Source organism: Mustela nivalis, assembly GCF_964662115.1.
Source record: "Mustela nivalis genome assembly, chromosome: 14".
Taxonomy (NCBI): domain Eukaryota; kingdom Metazoa; phylum Chordata; class Mammalia; order Carnivora; family Mustelidae; genus Mustela; species Mustela nivalis.
In genome coordinates, this window is record NC_139033.1 from 57251952 (window position 1) to 57270150 (window position 18199).

The 18199-nt window shown below is 38.2% G+C and overlaps 1 protein-coding gene across 2 annotated transcripts in view; it reads right to left on the reverse strand.

The window, feature by feature from the left end:
- The window catches only part of ASXL3 (ASXL transcriptional regulator 3), a 187131-nt gene that overhangs the window by 62248 nt on the left and 106684 nt on the right, over nt 1-18199 (reverse strand). For both annotated transcript variants that reach the window (XM_082699674.1, XM_082699673.1), the window contains one exon: nt 7864-8027. In XM_082699674.1, the coding sequence (XP_082555800.1) occupies nt 7864-8027 (164 nt within the window). The remainder of the gene's footprint in view (nt 1-7863; nt 8028-18199) is intronic.

Consider the following 18199-nt stretch of genomic DNA (forward strand, 5'->3'; position numbering starts at 1 on the left):
GGTTTTGGCTATGTTCTTGGGTTTATCCGACATGTTACACTAGCTTCTAAGTGGATTTCTACCCTATATTCATTGATTCGTTCAAAAACATTTACTGAACCCTTACTACATGCCAGGCACAGGGTCTAGAAGAAAGCCACAAAGCCACTGTCCTGGGTTCTCATGAGGGAAAACAAATGAACAAATCCAAAAGCAAGTAATTATTGACAATGGTTGAGTGCTGGGAGGGAAATAAACAGAAAAGTAAGTCCGAGAACAACTGCAGAGGCTACTGGGCGTGGGAGGGAGAACAAGAAAAGCCTTTGTGAGGAGGTGACACTCACGGGGATGAGAAGAAGCGGACCTTGCCTCAAGATGCCCTGAAGCTTTTCTAGCAGCGCTCTCGGCAAGCACAGGGATGAGGAATAGAAGGTTAGGTGTAGGTCTGAGGGGCAGGAAGGAAGACAGAATGACTAAAGCAAAGCAAGGTGGAAAGTGGGAGAATCTCTCTCCTCTACTTCACGCTTCACTCCTTCAAAAGAATCCTTTTCTAACATATAAATCTAACAATGTCACACTGCAAACATATAATCTTCATAGATTCTACATTGCTCAGACACAAAAGGCCTTTTTTTTTTTTTTAAAGCTTTGCACCAACCTCCCCCTTCTAAACTCAGTTTACTTCCTCTGTAGCCCTCCATCTCAACTTTTATGTTGATGGGGAGCAGGTACTTCTCTGCCCATGTTTGGAGGGCAAGGGACGCCATGCAGAACAAAGAGCATGAACTTGGAGACGGACAAATCTGTGTTCAAATTTTGGCTCCTACGTTTTTACTTGGAAGAAGTTGGGTAAATCCTTTTTTTCTCCCCGATCCTTATCCACATAGATATACAAAGGGGTTAATAATATGAACTCTTTAGAGAGTTACAGCAAGAATTAGTGATAATTGATGTAGGAGGCTTAGCACTATATATCATCACTATTATTACTGGCACATACGGTTTCCTCTACTCGAAATGCCTACCACACTCCTTTTCCTGGTAAACTTCCTCCATATTTACAGATGAAGTTTAGATGACACATTCTCTTCAAAGCATTCTCTAACTCCTACCTACAAAATATGATTATCTCCTCATTGCTCCTATAGCACAATGTGTATACCACCGCCATGGCCTAGTTCTGTAACGATAGGCTTTTACATCTCTGTCTCCCCTCAAGAACCATCACCTCTCTCTGGGTTGGAACTGTTACTCTCTCAGTGTTTGTATTATCAGTGCTTATCTGGCACATAATAGGTGTTAAGGAAACACTGGTTGGATGAATGAGTGAAATATATACCCAGCCCTTCCCTGCACCAGTAGAATTCGCCTGCATCCGTATTATTCTGCATCTTGACAAAGTCTGTCAGTCAGGAGTCCCAGCAGGCACAGACGGCTCATTCAAGTTAGCAGCATTTAAAGAGGGTGGATTAAAGGGACTACTTACAAAGAAAGGGATGGTCAGGGTGCAGCAAACCACCAAAGATAGTTCAGGAAACTAAAGCTAATAATGGGAAGTAGTATTGAACCTGAAGGACACCAGGAGAAAGGGTTTGTCAGAACTTGGACAGGAAGAGAGCTACAGGGAGAAGACCTTCTGATAGGAGCTGGTGGATGGATGCATCACGTGCTGAGCCACAGGGCTGGTGAGGTTCTCAATCTCACTCTTCTTTAGCCCAAAGCTCTGTTGGGGCTCCCTTAGAGCCGAACCCAATTAAAACCCATCCGGCCTTCTCTTCCTGCTTCCAAACAATATAGGCCCCTATGCCAGAAAAGGAGCAGAGGGACGCACGACGGCCCAAAGTGCCATCACAGAGCCTAGCGGGGTGAGGTAGTATCCACACGGAGGGAAGCCCAGAGAGGAGCTGCAGAGCCATTGCACGGTGAGGAACACCGCCTACCCAGAGGAGCGGCCTGATATGTAGTGTCAGAGGTCAAGCCGGAAGGGAAAAGTGCCTGAGCAGGATGGGTGGGTAAGTAGCTTGCCACGGAGTCCAGGCCTGAGTGTAGTAAAGACGACCATCCATGGGGCAGTATGAAAGAGCGGCTACCTATAAGGGGATTAACCAAATATTTGGATATGTTAAGAGTAATAAAAAACAGGGTTTCTCTCTGTCAGTGTCAGCTACGGAAAGAGAGAAAACTAGAATAAATCATGGGGTATTAGATTAGGACTAGAGGTAAATTCCTAGTTTACAAGATAGAGACATAGATATAGAAATAAATGTCAATATAAATTATTTGTGTTTATACATTTTGAAAGACTTACGCTCTTTCTTCTGTAACATGTTCCTTGTCTCCCTGATACAGAGGTTAGGAGGTAGTCTCTTTTTCTCTCTCTCCCTCTCTCTCTCACACACACACACACACACACACTACAGAGTACACGTGCTGTGAGCTCCTGATTCTTAAGTACCATCCTCCACTCAAGGGAAACATGGCTCCTTGAAGAAAGGGTTAGTTCCAGAGCCTGGGCAAGAAAAGTATAAGAAGAAACTGGGACAATGCGATGTGCTTCAAAATAATGAAGTGATTCGAAGGCAATGGAGACCTCAGAAGATACAGAAGCCAGCTTGGACAGGCTCTCAACTGTGGGGCAATTCGAGCATAGTAATCTAGTGAAGACATGAAAAACAATGAACCTGTACAGATACAAATAAATGAATAAACTGAAGGTCTGAAGACGAAGGATATTTATATCATTTAAAAGAAACTCCTCACCAAATACTATTTAAAGATGAGGGAAGAAGTAACTTTGTACTGCAGAACATTTTAATCAAAATGATCAAGTAAACATCAGCAGTATTGGGACAAATAAAAATGATGTGCCAATGAATAGGTGCCAGGTGCAAATATATTAGAGTCATAATATATTGGAGGAAGGGGGGTCCTGGAAGGATTACCAGGCTGGAAAGTAATTCTCTAATGTATCTTCAAATTTCTAAAAGTGTCTGGTTATTTAAAAATTAAAAAAAAAAATACAGAAGGCATATGTCCCCCTGGTGCATTAGTCCATACGTGGTTTAGCGTCCCGCAGCAAAGCAGAGTGACGAAGGCTGAAAGGTGGATCTAGAAAGGCAAAGGAAAGATATCCCACCTACTCCCCACTGACCTCCTACCGTCCATCTGGCACTGCTGGCAGTCTACAACCTGCACTTGATGATCTCTGAAGTATTTGCTACTTCCTGTCTATTCCCTGGCTCCTTCCCATACTCTTTCTCATCCACACCCTTTCATAAATACACGTATTCCTCTGGGATGACTGTATCTGGTAGCCTCACCAAAACCCATAGCTGACACCATTATCTATGTAGATTTTATAAACTAACTCCATCTCCTTCAGTTTTGAAACCTGTATAATTACTTCTCAACATTTTATACAGTAGAAGCATCTCAATCCAACCTGCTAAAGCCAAACTCAATACCTACCCCCTGGAGTGGGCACTGTTAGTGGACTGCCAAGGTTCTCCCCCACCCCAGTTGTGTATTCTCTAATGTAACTTCCTAAAAACCAGATTTCTAAAGTAGCCCTGACCTCTATCACAGTGCGCCCTTTTACTTGAGATGGTGAGCACACTGAGGTTCAAGGGTAGGTCTAGTGGCTCTAAACAATTTGCATATTCCATTTCCTTAGCTAGAGGCATTGTTTAAGAAGTGGTTGTGTGATCTTAGTAGTACCAGTAGTGTGAATTGAGACCTTTTCCTTGAAATACTAGGACAGAAAGAAGCATTTTCCCCATGAATGTGAACCAAGAAGCAAGTACCCATTTTTTGATTCAGGTAGCCATCCTATCACAAAAGGGAATTAGAAAACAAAAACAAAAACAAAAAACAACAAAAAAAAGGGGGGATTAGAATAGTGCCAACAAGAAGAAAGACAATTTTTAAAATTAATTCATTAAATAATAATGGAAGGGGTTCCTGACAATAAGTAAATCTCAGGACCAACCAGGGCCCACTCTAACTTCTATCTTCCAATTACCTAAGCCAATAAATCCCTTTATATTTAAAGCAGTTTGAGTTGTATTTCTGTTATTTGCAGTATAATGTGTAAAGGAGAGTAAAAATACATATAAAGCTAGTTGTGAAAATGTCATAAAACAACCAAAAGATAATATATATGAAATGTAAGATAAGCAGGCCTTTATGAAAGACAGAAAAGTAGAAATATAGAAAAACAAAACACCAGACAGGTTGGCAGAATGACAACTGGCACTGATAAGATAAAAGGGAAACCTAGCTTCCATATTTGAAGATGTAACTACTGAATGATCCCCAGCTTTCAATGGTCTAGAGTCAGACAGAGGCTGGTAGGGACTGCTTCAGGGGGGAAATCTGGCAGCAACCGGGGGAGTCAAAGGAAGGAAACAAGAAACCCGGGACTTTCACATTCTGTACAGATACATAAAGACAAGCTTTCACAAGTGAAATTCTGAGGTATCTCTTAGAATTATAGTACTTTCCACTGTTCAAATAAATCCATGTAACTAGCTTCACATTTGCATGCCTTTTCCAGTCATTCTGGCCCAGAAAGTGGTGGTATTCAACCCCATGGATATTTCTAAGCTGTACTGAAACAGCAGCAGTTTGAGGAGCTTGCTGCATCAAGTCTCCTGCCCCTTCCTGACAGGAGAGAGGGTGCGTCAGCTCACCTCCAGCAAAGCATGCAGAGGCCGAGCTCTAAGTTTCCTGGTATCAAATGGTTGACAGGCCCATAGAGCCCTTCAGTTCTCCCAAGTCACCCTAGATAAAATATCCAGTTGCCTTCTAGACCCTTTACAACCCTATCCCACAGGCAATCTGTCATTTATTCCTACTCAAGTAGGTTGAAAACTATGTCTGGAATTCAGTCCTTTCTTCTCATTTCCAAGGCCAATGCCCAAGGTCATATGTTATCTCATATCTCAACTACTGCAATTGTCTCTTACCCAGTTTCCCTGTGTCTTATCTTTCTGCCTGTCCAATCCATCATTCACAGGGTTACTAGCTCCTAGGAGAAAATACGGAGTGCACTTCATTTATCCTTTTTCCTTCCCCTATGTCCAGGCATAAAAATATCTGTTTACATTATTGTAAGCAGGTCATTTCTCATTTGAAAAACTCTATGATGGCATCCACTGGTTTCAGAAAAAGTTCAAAGAGCTTAACCTGCAAGCAGGTCACCAAAGTTGTAAACCCACTCCCTGTCAGCAGAGGAGCTCCCCGCTTTCCCCCCATAGGAGGAGCCAGTCATACAGAACTACTAAATTTTCTGGAACACACAAGCAGCAGATCTTTATAAATGACATGCTCTCCCTCTACAGAATTCATTTTCCACTGGCTCTACTTGCAAAACCCTTACTAGTCCTTCAAGGCTCAACTGAGGTATCCTTTCCACCTATAAAATCTTCTCCAGTACTAGTTTCTGATTAAAATGTCTTCATCCTCTGTACCTACAGAAGACTTTCTTTACAAGTCTACTTTGACATTTGTGTTGCTCTTCCTGGTATTACACTAATTTGGTTTGCCCAGTTATTAGACTTCTTAACCTAGTAATGAGCGTAGTGTACTGTAGATCAGCGTGAGGTGGTCTTTCTCCCCTTTCATCTTCTGTATTTAGCAAAGTGTATAGAGTACACAGCGCACGCTCCCTAACTACTGCCTGAGTAATCTGCTGGTGAACTGCTTGTTATATGAGGACAGCTACTGTGCCTTATTCATTTACACTTCTCATGCTGACTGGAAGGAATGAACAGAAATTGCTACAGGTTGAAAAAAACACTAGGCTTCGCCTGGACTTCTGGCCTTCTCGCCTGGCCTTACCGAAATATCAGGCTAAACCTAGGGCAGTCTGTCATTTCTTCATTCCAAAAGATTTATTCGGTGTGCCAAACCTTATTCCCGGAGCTGCGGACAGACCTGTAAACAAGAGGAACCACTCGTGTGCGGAGATGAAGGAAATGGTTCTAGAGCTAATAAATCAGTCTCTTTGACCAATCCCCCCTAAAAAAAGTTTTTCTTAACTTCCAAACTCAGTTCTCTGCTACACAAATGTAAAACCTGAGAGATGAGTGGCTTCTCCCTCCACCTTGTTCAAGTACTATTTGACAAAATGTAAAAGTGCTACCACTCGATAATGATGGTGATGATCACATTATCTTCCTCCTCTTTAATTTCAACACTCTTCTCCAAATTCGAGCCCTCATTTTGCTTTTCTGGAACAACTAAAATTGCTTCCTAAGAACCCTTCCCACTTTTATGCTTCCCATCTCTACATTCCCTTTCAATACTGCCAGAATAATTTTCTTAAAAAGCAACAATCTTACTCTATTACAGCTGTGCTCAAAAGCCCTCCGTGGCTTTGCAAACACAGGGAGAACACTGTTCAGACTCCTTAGCCTCATACAAGGAATCTTCCAAAATTGAATTCCAATTTGTCTGTCCAGATTCTTTTGCACTGCTCTTCCTACAATCCAGACTCCCACGAAAATAGCTCTCGATTTTGTATCTTTGAACTTTTCACTTGATAGATTTCCATCTATTTTATTCAAATCCTGCCTACATCTCAAGGCCCAATGCAAGGACCTTAATTTGTCTCCGATTTTTCCCTTCTGCATATGAAAGCTCAGTATACCTTGTGCTTTTCCCTCTAGTCTTAACTGCTTCTACCTCACATTTTGATTATTCACAAATATAACTTATGTATCCAACTAAAGCATACTTAATCATCAATAAATACTTAAAAGGCACTTACTGTCTTTCCATTACTCCAAAGTACCTAAAACATAGCATATTCATAGTAAACATTAAGCAAATTTTCATGGAATGAAGGCAAACTCGCAAGCAGAAATGTGCCCCAAATCAAAATAATCTTTTCCTAAATGTGAACAATAATCCCCACCAAAGAGATACATATGAGTGGTAGAAAACCACAGCTCATCACACTTTAAATATATACGAAAGAAGGCAGCTAAGTTAGTAGAAAATGGAATCAAATAAAAAGCTAAGAAAATTTATTCAAAGTCATATGGAAATATTGAATCAATCTCGCTCATTTCAGTATACGGATGTACCTCTCATTTTGAAATGCAAATACATAAACACATATACATTATGTCCATCAACTGGAAACTATATACAGGGTCAAAATTTATTGAAATAAGAATCACAAGGAAATTTTTCCTAGTTGCCGTTTAATAACTTTTGTGAAATTTAATAAAAGTTTATGTGATGAAATATTTTTTCCTTTTCTAAGGAAACAGCTTTAGAGGATGATTGATGCCTGCTATTATGAGTCTATATTTGTATTTCCTTATTTTAGAGGCTTTTCAAAATACAAAAATAAACTTAAAGCATTTCCAGTTATACTGAAAAAAAAAGATAAAAGGTGATTATTTATAGGCAATCATATTCACGATGATAGAGTCTCGGAAGGCAACTGCAAACATAAATTTTAAATGCTTTTTGGAAAGAGTTGAGAATAAAAACATTTACATAATTTCTTAGAAACCCTGGCTTTTTATTGCTGCACTTCAATATTCCCTCCAGGCAAAGGAGCAGCTACTTCAAAGATTTATTTGATAATGGAATGTTTGATTTCTTTGTTTTCCCTTTCCAATGTGGAAAGGTCTGTTGTTTTCACTCCGCAGCAGTGTGCTATTTTTTAAAATTTGAATTGGCTCTCTACTGATAATAAAAATGGTTCTGTTTTGGCAAATTAAACACACCACAGTCTATATATTATAAATAGACTATACTGTTATAGAAATGGTCCACATATGTATCTGTCATCTTTGATAACGGAACTGCCACTTCATGATAATATACCTTGTGACTAATATCAAATGTCTTAAAACTCCCACTTACCTGCCTATCCACTTCTGGGAGCAAAAGCAGGAGGTATTGTTGAAAATGCTGAGGTAAGGAAGCAAATGTATGTTTATTTATTAATGCCCTCAAGTTAGTGTTGACAAGAATAGATCCTGGGGTTTCTATGTCAATGTCCTCAGCTTTGGTCCATTTCAAGTGTCCTGTGATAAACAAGCAAGAGCATTAATTCACTGCAGATTGGGGAAAACATGCACATGTACGTACACATATATCTACATATTGAACATATTCAATAATACATCTAATGCGGTCACTTTTAAAAGTGACATTTCAGAAAGAACTCTCCAAAGCTCCTTTGCAGTTTTATCCTGTCTTACTTGTATTTTATTTTCATAATGTATACTTCACTCAATACCATCTATATATTTTAGTCAAAGTAGCATCATGTTAAGACAAAGAAGTATTTTAATTATGGTCTTCCAATTAAGCAGAATTTTAAAAACTTTGGGAGCATAAATGCTAACAACTACAATTTTTTATGGACTCTATAAGACCATAGATCAATAATAATAATACTAAGAGTTCTGTTAATTTTAACAGAGGCATTGATAGCTAGCTCAGAGTTGTGTGATTTCTCATATATCAGGCTGAACACTACGCACTGGATTAGTTCAAAAGATTCCTACTCGGGGTATTTTGAGAGTAATAATTTAAAAAGCAATCCTTTATAAAAATATTAGTTTCAAGGTCTAAAATACCAACAAACTTCGAAGGATAATTCTACAACTCAAGGTACACTGAGCTTCAACAGAAGGCTCTGACAACTCAAAATTACGACATACAAGAAGATAATCCACTCTAACAAACAGCCAATTGAGGCATCAAAGAGAAGAATTACTTTCAGTTACTTGAGTTATGAGAACACCTTGAATGTGAGCTGTTTTAATAGAGTATATTTTAAATCAAGGGTTAGCAAATTATGGCCCATGAGCTATATCCAATCCAAATTTTGTTCTGGTAAATAAAGTTTTACTGGAACATAGTAAATGCCCAGTTGTTTAGCAACTGCCTAGGTGTGCCTCTGCACTACAATACAGGGTTGAATAGTTATGCCAGAAATTGCATGACCTATATTTACTATTCAGCCCTTGGCAAAAAAAAAAAAAAAATTGCCAACTCTTGTTTTAAATAATTAGTGACAAAAGACAGAATAAAAGTCATTATTAGTAAACAGGGAACTATGATGAAAGAATGAGCAACTCTGAAACAGAACCAGACAGAACATGAAAATGAAATGAAAATTTAGTTTTTAAACCAAAAAAAAGTAATGGACACCGAAGAGAAAAGAATTATTAACTAAAACACAGAGTTGATGAAAATATCTAGAATGCAGCATAAAAAATGACAGGTCCAAATAGGATAGTGAAGAAATATGGGGAATGGCATAAGCAGTCAGAATGAACATCGATGGGAGATTCAAAACAGCAGATGGAGGGCAAGCAGTATTTGAAGAGCTAATGGCTCATATTTTTAGAACTGAAAAAATTATGAGTTCTTGGATAACGCAATATACTAAATCTCAAGAAGGACAAATACCCACTTTCAACGGATGTGTTGAAATTACAAAGCATCAAAAACAAAAAGAGTATCTTACAACAACTTTTTAGAAAAACAGATTACATCCAGAGGGATGATAATAAGACACAGAAATTTTATCAATGAATGATAGATAGCAGTAGAATATCTTCAAAGGATCAAGAGAATATAAGCATCAATCTAGATGATGGCAATGATATAGGAACATTTTCAGGATTGGGGAACCGAGGTGGCTCAGTCAAGCTTGATTTCAGCTCTGGTCATGATCTCAGGGTCTTGAGAATGAGCCCTAGTTAGGCTCCACAATCAATAGGGAGTCTGCTTGAGATTCTCTCTCTCCCCTCTGCTTGTCCTCTGTCTCTCTCTCAAATGAATAAAGAATCTTAAAAAAAAAAAAAAAAAGGAAACCTAATAGAGAATCTTGCTAAAATAATCATTAGTGGCTGTTCACAACAAATGAAGAAATTAAATCAAAGAAGAAATAAATGGATTACAGAAGCCATGGTCAACTAAGAGACTAATAGATCAGAGCGTGTCCAAGTAAATATTAGCTTTGAAGGATAATACTAAGACTAGTGAGAGTTAAATAAAAGAAATAAAGAGGAAATAAAATGGAAAATAATGCATGTAAGATGGGACAGCTGACTGAAAGGAGAGTGCTACACAAAGCCCGGTCTGATTTGGGAAGGAGAGATTTAGACTAGTTCTTTGCTTGGTTAAAGCTCTAGAGGTGACCATTAGAAGCAACAAGAAAGAGTGATATTTCCAAATAAGTGCATGGAAGGAAATCTCAGTGCATCAAATGGAAGGAATAAAAGCAGGGGGAAAAATTAAAAATTAAGTCAAACAAAATAAAAAAAATATAAATGGGTTTTCATACTAGATTTAAAAAGGAATACAATCCAGCCACATGCTGCTTACAAGAAATAAACTTAAAAATCATAAGGAATGGATGAAAATGAAATAAACATGTAGTAGGCTGAGACTCAAAACAACAAAATAATATAACAATATTAACATCAGACAACATAAACAAAGGTAGAAAACCTTGTTGGGGATGATAAAGATCATAAAAGGATGAATTCACTAAGAAGATAAAATGACCTTAAATCTGCAATCCTTTAAGCAGCATATCATTCAAAAACTTGAAACTGAGAGAACTTAAAAGGGAAAGTGCCATTACAGGATGCTAGTGGTAAGTCTTAACATCTTCTACCAGAAACTGAGACACCAGACAAAAAACTTGTCTTAATAAGAGAATTTTAACAACTCAATAATCATTGTTGAACCAATGAATTAAACATAAGGCACTGCACTGAGCTGTTAGAAAGCAATGTTTGTCATCACTCAAGGAACAGTAAAACACACAAGAACTGACCAGCAAGTCTCTACAAATAATGATGAACAGTATTAAATTTCATCTAATTAGGTAGCAATAACACAAACACAGCAACTCTCCAATCCTCCCACATCTGTTGTATATTTAGACACTCAAAAGCACATTTCTAAGTATTTCATAAGCTAAAGAGAAGAAAATTTAATAGAAATTAGAAAATATTTGGATTCTAAATGACAATGCCAAAATTTGTGAAATGCAACTCAGTATAAAAGATAAAGTATATCTATTACACAGTAGGAAAAAAATACTGAAAATTCAAGGATTAGTGTATGAATCAAGAAGTTAATAAATAAGAAAAATTTGGGAAAGGAGGAAGGATTATAAAAATAAGAGTATACATTCATGAAATAGAAAAGGACAATGAAGACCATCAACACCAAAAAAAGGGGTTTTTGTTTGTTTGTTTGTTTTGTATTAGACTAATGAAACAGATATACCTCTGGTAAGACTTGGTATAAATATAGAGGAATGAAAGGTAGGGACATAATTCTAGATATAGTATACATGGCACATAATGAAAAATGGATTTTAAGTGGCATAATAAAATACTATGACTTTATCCATATCTTTGAAGACCAACTATTTTCAGGTTTATAAATATTCAAATTTAATTTAAAATAGGAAACCTGAATAAATTTGCAGAAACTTAAAAAAATGGATAAACAGGAATCTTCCCCACTTCACATACATACAGAATATATAATTTGCCCTAACAATGAGTTTTACCAGTTTGTTAAGGAACTCTCCCATTTTGTACATATTCTAGAGAACATGTTTATAAAGAAATATTTCCGATTCACTTTTTCAAGTTAATATACCTTTATCTCAAAATAAGGACAAACAAGAACAGTATAAGAGGAAAAAAAATTATCTTCTCCCATTCCATGGGTTGCTTCTTAGTTTTGTAGACTTCTCAAGACTTTAAAAATAAAGCTACCTTACAACCTAGCAATTGCACTACTAGGTATTTATCCCAAAGACACAGACACAGTGAAAAGAAGGGGCAGATCCACCCCAATGTTCATAGAAGCAATGTCCACAACAGCCAAACTGGAAGGAGCCAAGATGTCCTTCAACAGATGAATGGATAAAGATGTGGTCCATACACACAATGGAATATTACTCAGCCATTAGAAAGGATGAATACCCAGCATTTACATCCGCATGGATGGAACTGGAGAGGATTGTGCTAAGTGAAAGAAGTCAAGCAGAGAAAGAATTATTATATCATTTCACTCATATATGGAACAGTGCAGAGGACCACAGGGGAAGGGAGGGAAAACTGAATGGGAAGAAATCAGAGAGGGAGACAAACCATGAGTGACTCTGGATTCCAGGAAACAAACTGAGGGTTTTTTTGAAAGTAAGTGGGGGACGGTGTAAATGGGTGATAGGAATTGAGGAGGGCATGTGTGGTGATGAGCACTGTGTGTTATAAGCAACTAATGAATCACTCAACACTACATCAAAACTTAATGGAGTACTCTATACCTTGGTTAACGGAACATAACAAAAAACAAAGAAAGAAAAAGAAAAAATAGAAAAAAAATCACCAACCAATATGACACAAGAAAGTACAAAACTCGTATCATTAAAAAAAAAAATCTAAAGCAAATCTGACAAACTCTAACATTTGTTTGGTCAAGGAGATAGGAACAGGTGTCTTGCTTTATTAGTATCTGTATTTTTCTATATGTTTAAAGTATTTCCTAACTAAAAAAAAAAAAAAAAGGGGGAGAAGAATTAGGGAGAAGCTTCTTTTCTCAGCAGTGGAGGCAAAGGCAAAACCTAGAGACAGAAATGTTGAGAAATATAGGAAAAAATTTGTTTAATTCTCCTTTATGGCCTAAATAATCTCAAATGAAGGAGCTGAGGTCATTTACCAAGAGTTATTCTGACTGAAGAGGAGTGCTAGGGAAAAAAGAAAATTGTAAGACTTTGAAAAATATATTGTAAGCAATGTGAAAAGCAGTACTTATGCTGTAGATTACTATTTAGTATGGTTCAAAATCTTTAAGAATATCATTGATAAAAGAAGATTCAGAGAGGCACATAATTTTTAATGACAAACCCAAAAGAAAATCTATTTCAAAGATGTCCAACTAAACAATAACATGTTCCATAATTTTGGAACAAAGACAGAGCAGATGAACTTATTGCTAAATTTGTAGCCACACAGGGTGTTTAATCCCATTTTAATTATCCTTACACACTTACTCTTAATTGGCTTAAGAACAATCCAATTATATTTGATTGTCTTATCTCATTAGAGCTGGTACCTCATCTCCCTACAGCATTCAGAGGAAGAAAAAGATGTCATTTTAGTATCTAATTCCTGGATACCAGAGAGAATAAAGTAGCTGAAGTCCAGAGAAGGATCACTCCAAATTACCACAGTGAGAATCTATGCCATGCAAGAAGACAGTAGGCTGACCTCATGATAAAAATCATGATAAAAATCATGGGGAATATTTCCAATCAAGGTCAGGGAAATTCTCTATTATTTTGACCCAAGGGACTTAAAGACCACCCATCTGAGAAGGCTCCAGACTTTGGTGTACTTGTTGATCAATGGGTAGGTAGTCTGTAAGCTTAAAGACTCCTATTTCAGGCACCTGGGTGGCTCAGTCGTTAAGCATCTGCCTCAGGCTCAGGTCATGATCGTAGCATCCTGGGATCGAGCCCGCATGGGGCTCCCTGCTCAGGGGGAGTCCTGCTTCTCCCTCTCCCACTGCCCCCACTTGTGTTCCCTCTCTTGCTGTCTCTCTCTGTCAAATAAATGGATAAAATCTTAAATAAAATAAAAGCTCCTATTTCCCAGAAGGGAACCCACAGAGGATTTATGGATAAAATACACAAACACAGAGACACAGATATAATACTCACCTGGAAGGAAGAAGCCCATGCAAGAGGCAGACCAGGGTCTTTTGTTACAAGAGGAACTACCCAAAGAAATACAAAAAGAGTTCAAAATGAACTCTTTGAGACAATGAAGAAATTGTCTCATTGTCTCAAAGAAATTAGAGAGGAATGATTCTAAAAGAGCTCAGAGAAAAACAGACTTTAAAGATTCAGTCTAAGGGGAAAAAAATCATCATAAGACAAAAGCGAATCATCTACATGTGATTCAACATAGACTTCACAAATGAAGTGAATGAGTCTATAATGAGTCTATTGGGCAGCATTGAATGCATTAAAAAACAGCACTGAGGTTAAAGAACTATGGAGATAATGGTTACAAAACAGAACATAAGTGTTAGCAACCCTGATGTTTAAAAATAATAAAGCTAAGAAAAACATGGGGGTAGGAGTGTCTGTAATTGTGTTTATTCATACATCCTTTCTAATAGATTGTCCAATGTTGTAATGAGTATCAAAAATATCACTATTTCAGTTTTTCATATTTTAATACCTTTAGAGAGAATTTTAGATATGGATATATTTTGTTGCAATGTACAGAAATTTTATTTTTTTGGTTTTACTTTTTTATTATTCAGCTAAAATTAAACTTAGTACTTTCAATGAAAATGGTGAACACAGTTTTTCTAAGATGATCTCTGGCTATAGATATGCAATAAGAGATGTCGAATCACTTTTTTCCACCAGGTGACAATAAGCAAAGTCTGACTCAGAAGAAGGCCTTCACCTGACTCTGCTGGCACCCTGATCTCAGACCTTCAGCCTCCAGAAATGGAGTTAAGGTGGCAGAGCAGTAGAACCCTATGCTTTCCTCGTTCCTCCAACACAGCTAAAGAAATATTGGATCATTCTGAACACCCAAGAAATCAATCTGAGGACCAACAGAACAAGCTGCACAACTGGAAGGAGAGAAGAGGCCAAAGTGTAGAGCGTAGCAGGTATGGACATATGATCTAGGGAAGAAAAGGACTGTGTCTGCTGCAGAGGGGAGGAAGCCTTGATTGCAGAGAGAGAGGAGAGGGAGAGAGAGAGAGACTTCTGAGACAGCGAGCAAAGCACACGGCCTCACACAAGGAAAACTCATCCCCAAATCCACTGACTGGAGAAACTAGGGGACTGATTGTGTTGAGTGTTTACAACCCATACAGCTTAAACCCTGGAGTTTTTGAGTTCTAGGCTATGGCTGTAGAGCCTGGTGGGTGTAAAGGTGATCCTGTGGAGGAGGGGGGTAGAAGCCTGGGAACAGATGGTACAGTCTGAGAATATACTGGGAGAAATTTTCTCCCTTCTTATAGTGCATCTAGGAGAGGTGGCTTTGCCTTTTGGGACAAAAGAGCCAGCAGGTGCCACTGCACTGTCCTATCCATTACCAGAAGCCCAATGGGGTTCTGGGGGCATCTAACTTGAACTCATGCTGCCCTTTACACTGTAAGCTCCTGTGCACTGGAGTGACCGCCCTTCTGGGACAACATGGCACAAGCCCCAGCGCAGCTAGACCCTCCCGAGAGGACCGCATGGGTCCACACTGCACTGGGTCCCGAAAGTTTGGAGTTTTAAAACAGCCAGTATGCCTGAGATCAAACACACATACACAGTGGTGCCGGGCAAGCAGATGGCCCAGACCTAGAAGAAGCAAAGGCAGGAATCTGAGAGATGCCTCGGACACATGAGGAGAGACTTGTTGCTCTTCTGTGAGGGCTTCTTGGACACCTACTGCTGTCCTCCGTGGGGACAAAGGAGAAGGCTGATGCCATTTTAACCCATCAACATGGGACAGACTTCACTGAGCAGCACAGCACCCACAGTGGAAGCTTGAGCCACTTACACCAAGCCTAGCCTCACTGCACTCTGCAGGTGCTACTTTACTAGGGTGAGTCTGAGAGCCAGAGCAACAGGCACCTCCCCCACAAGACCAGCACACACCCCACCCCTGCCAAAGCACCAAGGCTACTGACCACAGGAGAGCTTCAGCTCCAGTGGAAATAGGATCAGGCCTCTTTTAATAAGCAGGCCCAGCGAACAGTGGGGTAAAACTTGCCATACCCTGGATAAGATCTAAACACTTCTCACTGCAGGCAAGTAGAAATTCTGCAGAGAACTGACCTGAGGGAAAGAGTAACCAAAACACAGCAGCAGAATGCACACAGTATCCACCAGAAACACTTCCTGAAGTACCAGACTCTGGACAGTGTATGACCTCTTCTTAATAAAGTTATTGTTCTCAGGAGCAGGAAACATAACAGGCTTTCCTTACACGGAGAAGAAGACAGAGACCTAGACAAAATGCCAAGATAGAGGAATTCATCCTAAACAAAGGAAAAGGTCATGACCAGGAATCTTATTGAAACAGACATAAGTAATATGTCTGAACCAGAATTTAAAAAATAAATCACAAGGACACTAATTGGGCTTGAGAAAAACAGAAGACACCAGGAAGTCCTTCACTACAGAGATTAAAAACTAGTCAGTCCAAAAAATAAAAATAAAAATGCTATAACTGAAATGTGAAACTGATTGGATATAATGACTACAAGGATGGAAGAAACAGAAGAACAAATAAGTAATATAGAAGAAAAAATTATGGAAAATAATGAAGCTGAAAAGAATAGAGAAAGAAAAATAATGGGTCATGAATATAGACTTAGAGCACTCAGTGACTCCATAAAGCATAACACTCACATCATAGGAGTCCCAGAAGAAGAAAAGATGAGCAAAGGGGGCAGGAAGTTTATTGGAGAAAATTATAGTTAAAAACTTCCCTAAACTGGGGAAGGAAACAGACATCCAATTCCAGGAAGCACAGAGAATTCCCATCAAAATCAACAAAAGCAGGAAAACATCAAGATATATCACAGTAAAATTTGCTAAATATAAAGATAAGGAAAAAATGCTAAAAAACAATAAGAAATCCCTAACTGTATTCCAAAGGAAGATAAATAAGGTTAGCAGCAGATCTCTCCACAGAAACATGGCAGGCCAGAAGAGAGTGGCGTGATATAATCAATGTGCTGAATGGGGAAAATATGCCGCCAAGAATACTTCATCCAGCAAGGCTGTCATTCAGAATAGAAAGAGAGATAAAGAGCTTCCCAGACAAACAAAACCTAAAGGAGTTCGTGACCACTAAACCAGTCCTCCAAAAAATATTAAAGGGGATTTAGAGAGGAAAAGAAAGATCAAAAGCAACAAAGACAAGAAAATCACAGAGAAAATCTCCAGAAACAATGACTTAGCAGATAATACAATGGCACTAGGTTCACATGTATCAATAATCACTTTGATTGTAAATGGACTAAATGTTCCAAGCAAAAGATGAAGGGTATCAGAATGGATTTAAAAAAAAAAAAAAAAAAAAAGGACTCTTCCATATGCTTCCTACAAGGGGCTCATTTTTGACCTAAAGACACCTGCAGATAGAAAGTGATAGGATAGAGAACCATCCATCATGCTGATGGCCATCAAAAGAAAGCCACAGCAGCCACACTTACATCAAACAAACTAGATTTTAAACTAAAGATTGTAACAAACGATGAGAAGGGCACTATATCATAATAAAGGAGTCTCGCCAACAAGATGATCTAGGAATTGTACATATTTATGTCCCCAATGTGGAAGCACCTGAATATATAAGTCAATTAATAACAAACATAAAAAACTCATTAATATTAATACAATAATTTTACAATTTAATACCCTGCTTACAGCAATGGACAGATCATCTAAGTAGAAAATCAACTAGGAAACAATGCCTTTGAATGACATGCTGGACCAGATGGACTTCAAAGCTATATTCAGAACATTTCATCCTAAAAAAGCAGAATACATTCTTTTCGAGTGCACATGGGACAGTCTCCAGAAGAGATTACATATTGAGTCACAAATCAGGCCTCAACAAAATACAAAAAGACTGAGATCATACCATACATATTTTCTGACCATAATGCTATGAAACTTGAAGTCAAACACAAGAAAAAAATTGGAAAGACCACAAATACATAGAGGCTAAAGAACATCCTACTAAGCAATGAATGGGTTAAACAGGAAGTTAAAGAAGAAATAAAAAAAAAATACATGGAAACAATTGAAAATGAAAGCAAAAATGGCCCCAAACCTTTAGAATGCAAGAAAAGTGGTCCTAAGAGGGAAGTATACAGCAATACAGGCCTACCTCAAGAAGGAAGAAAAGTTTCAAATACACACACTAACCTTACACCTAATGGAGCTAGAAAACAAACAGCAAATGAAACCTAAAGCCAGCAGAAGGGAAATAATAAAGATTGGAACAGAAATAAGTGATAGAAACAACAACAACAACAAAACTGAAACAGTAGAACAGATCAATAAAACTAGGAGCTGGTTTTTCAATTAATAAAATAGATAAATTCCTAGCAGATTTATAAGAAGAGAAAGGACCCAAATAAATAAAATTACAAATTGAAGAGGAGAGATTACAACCAA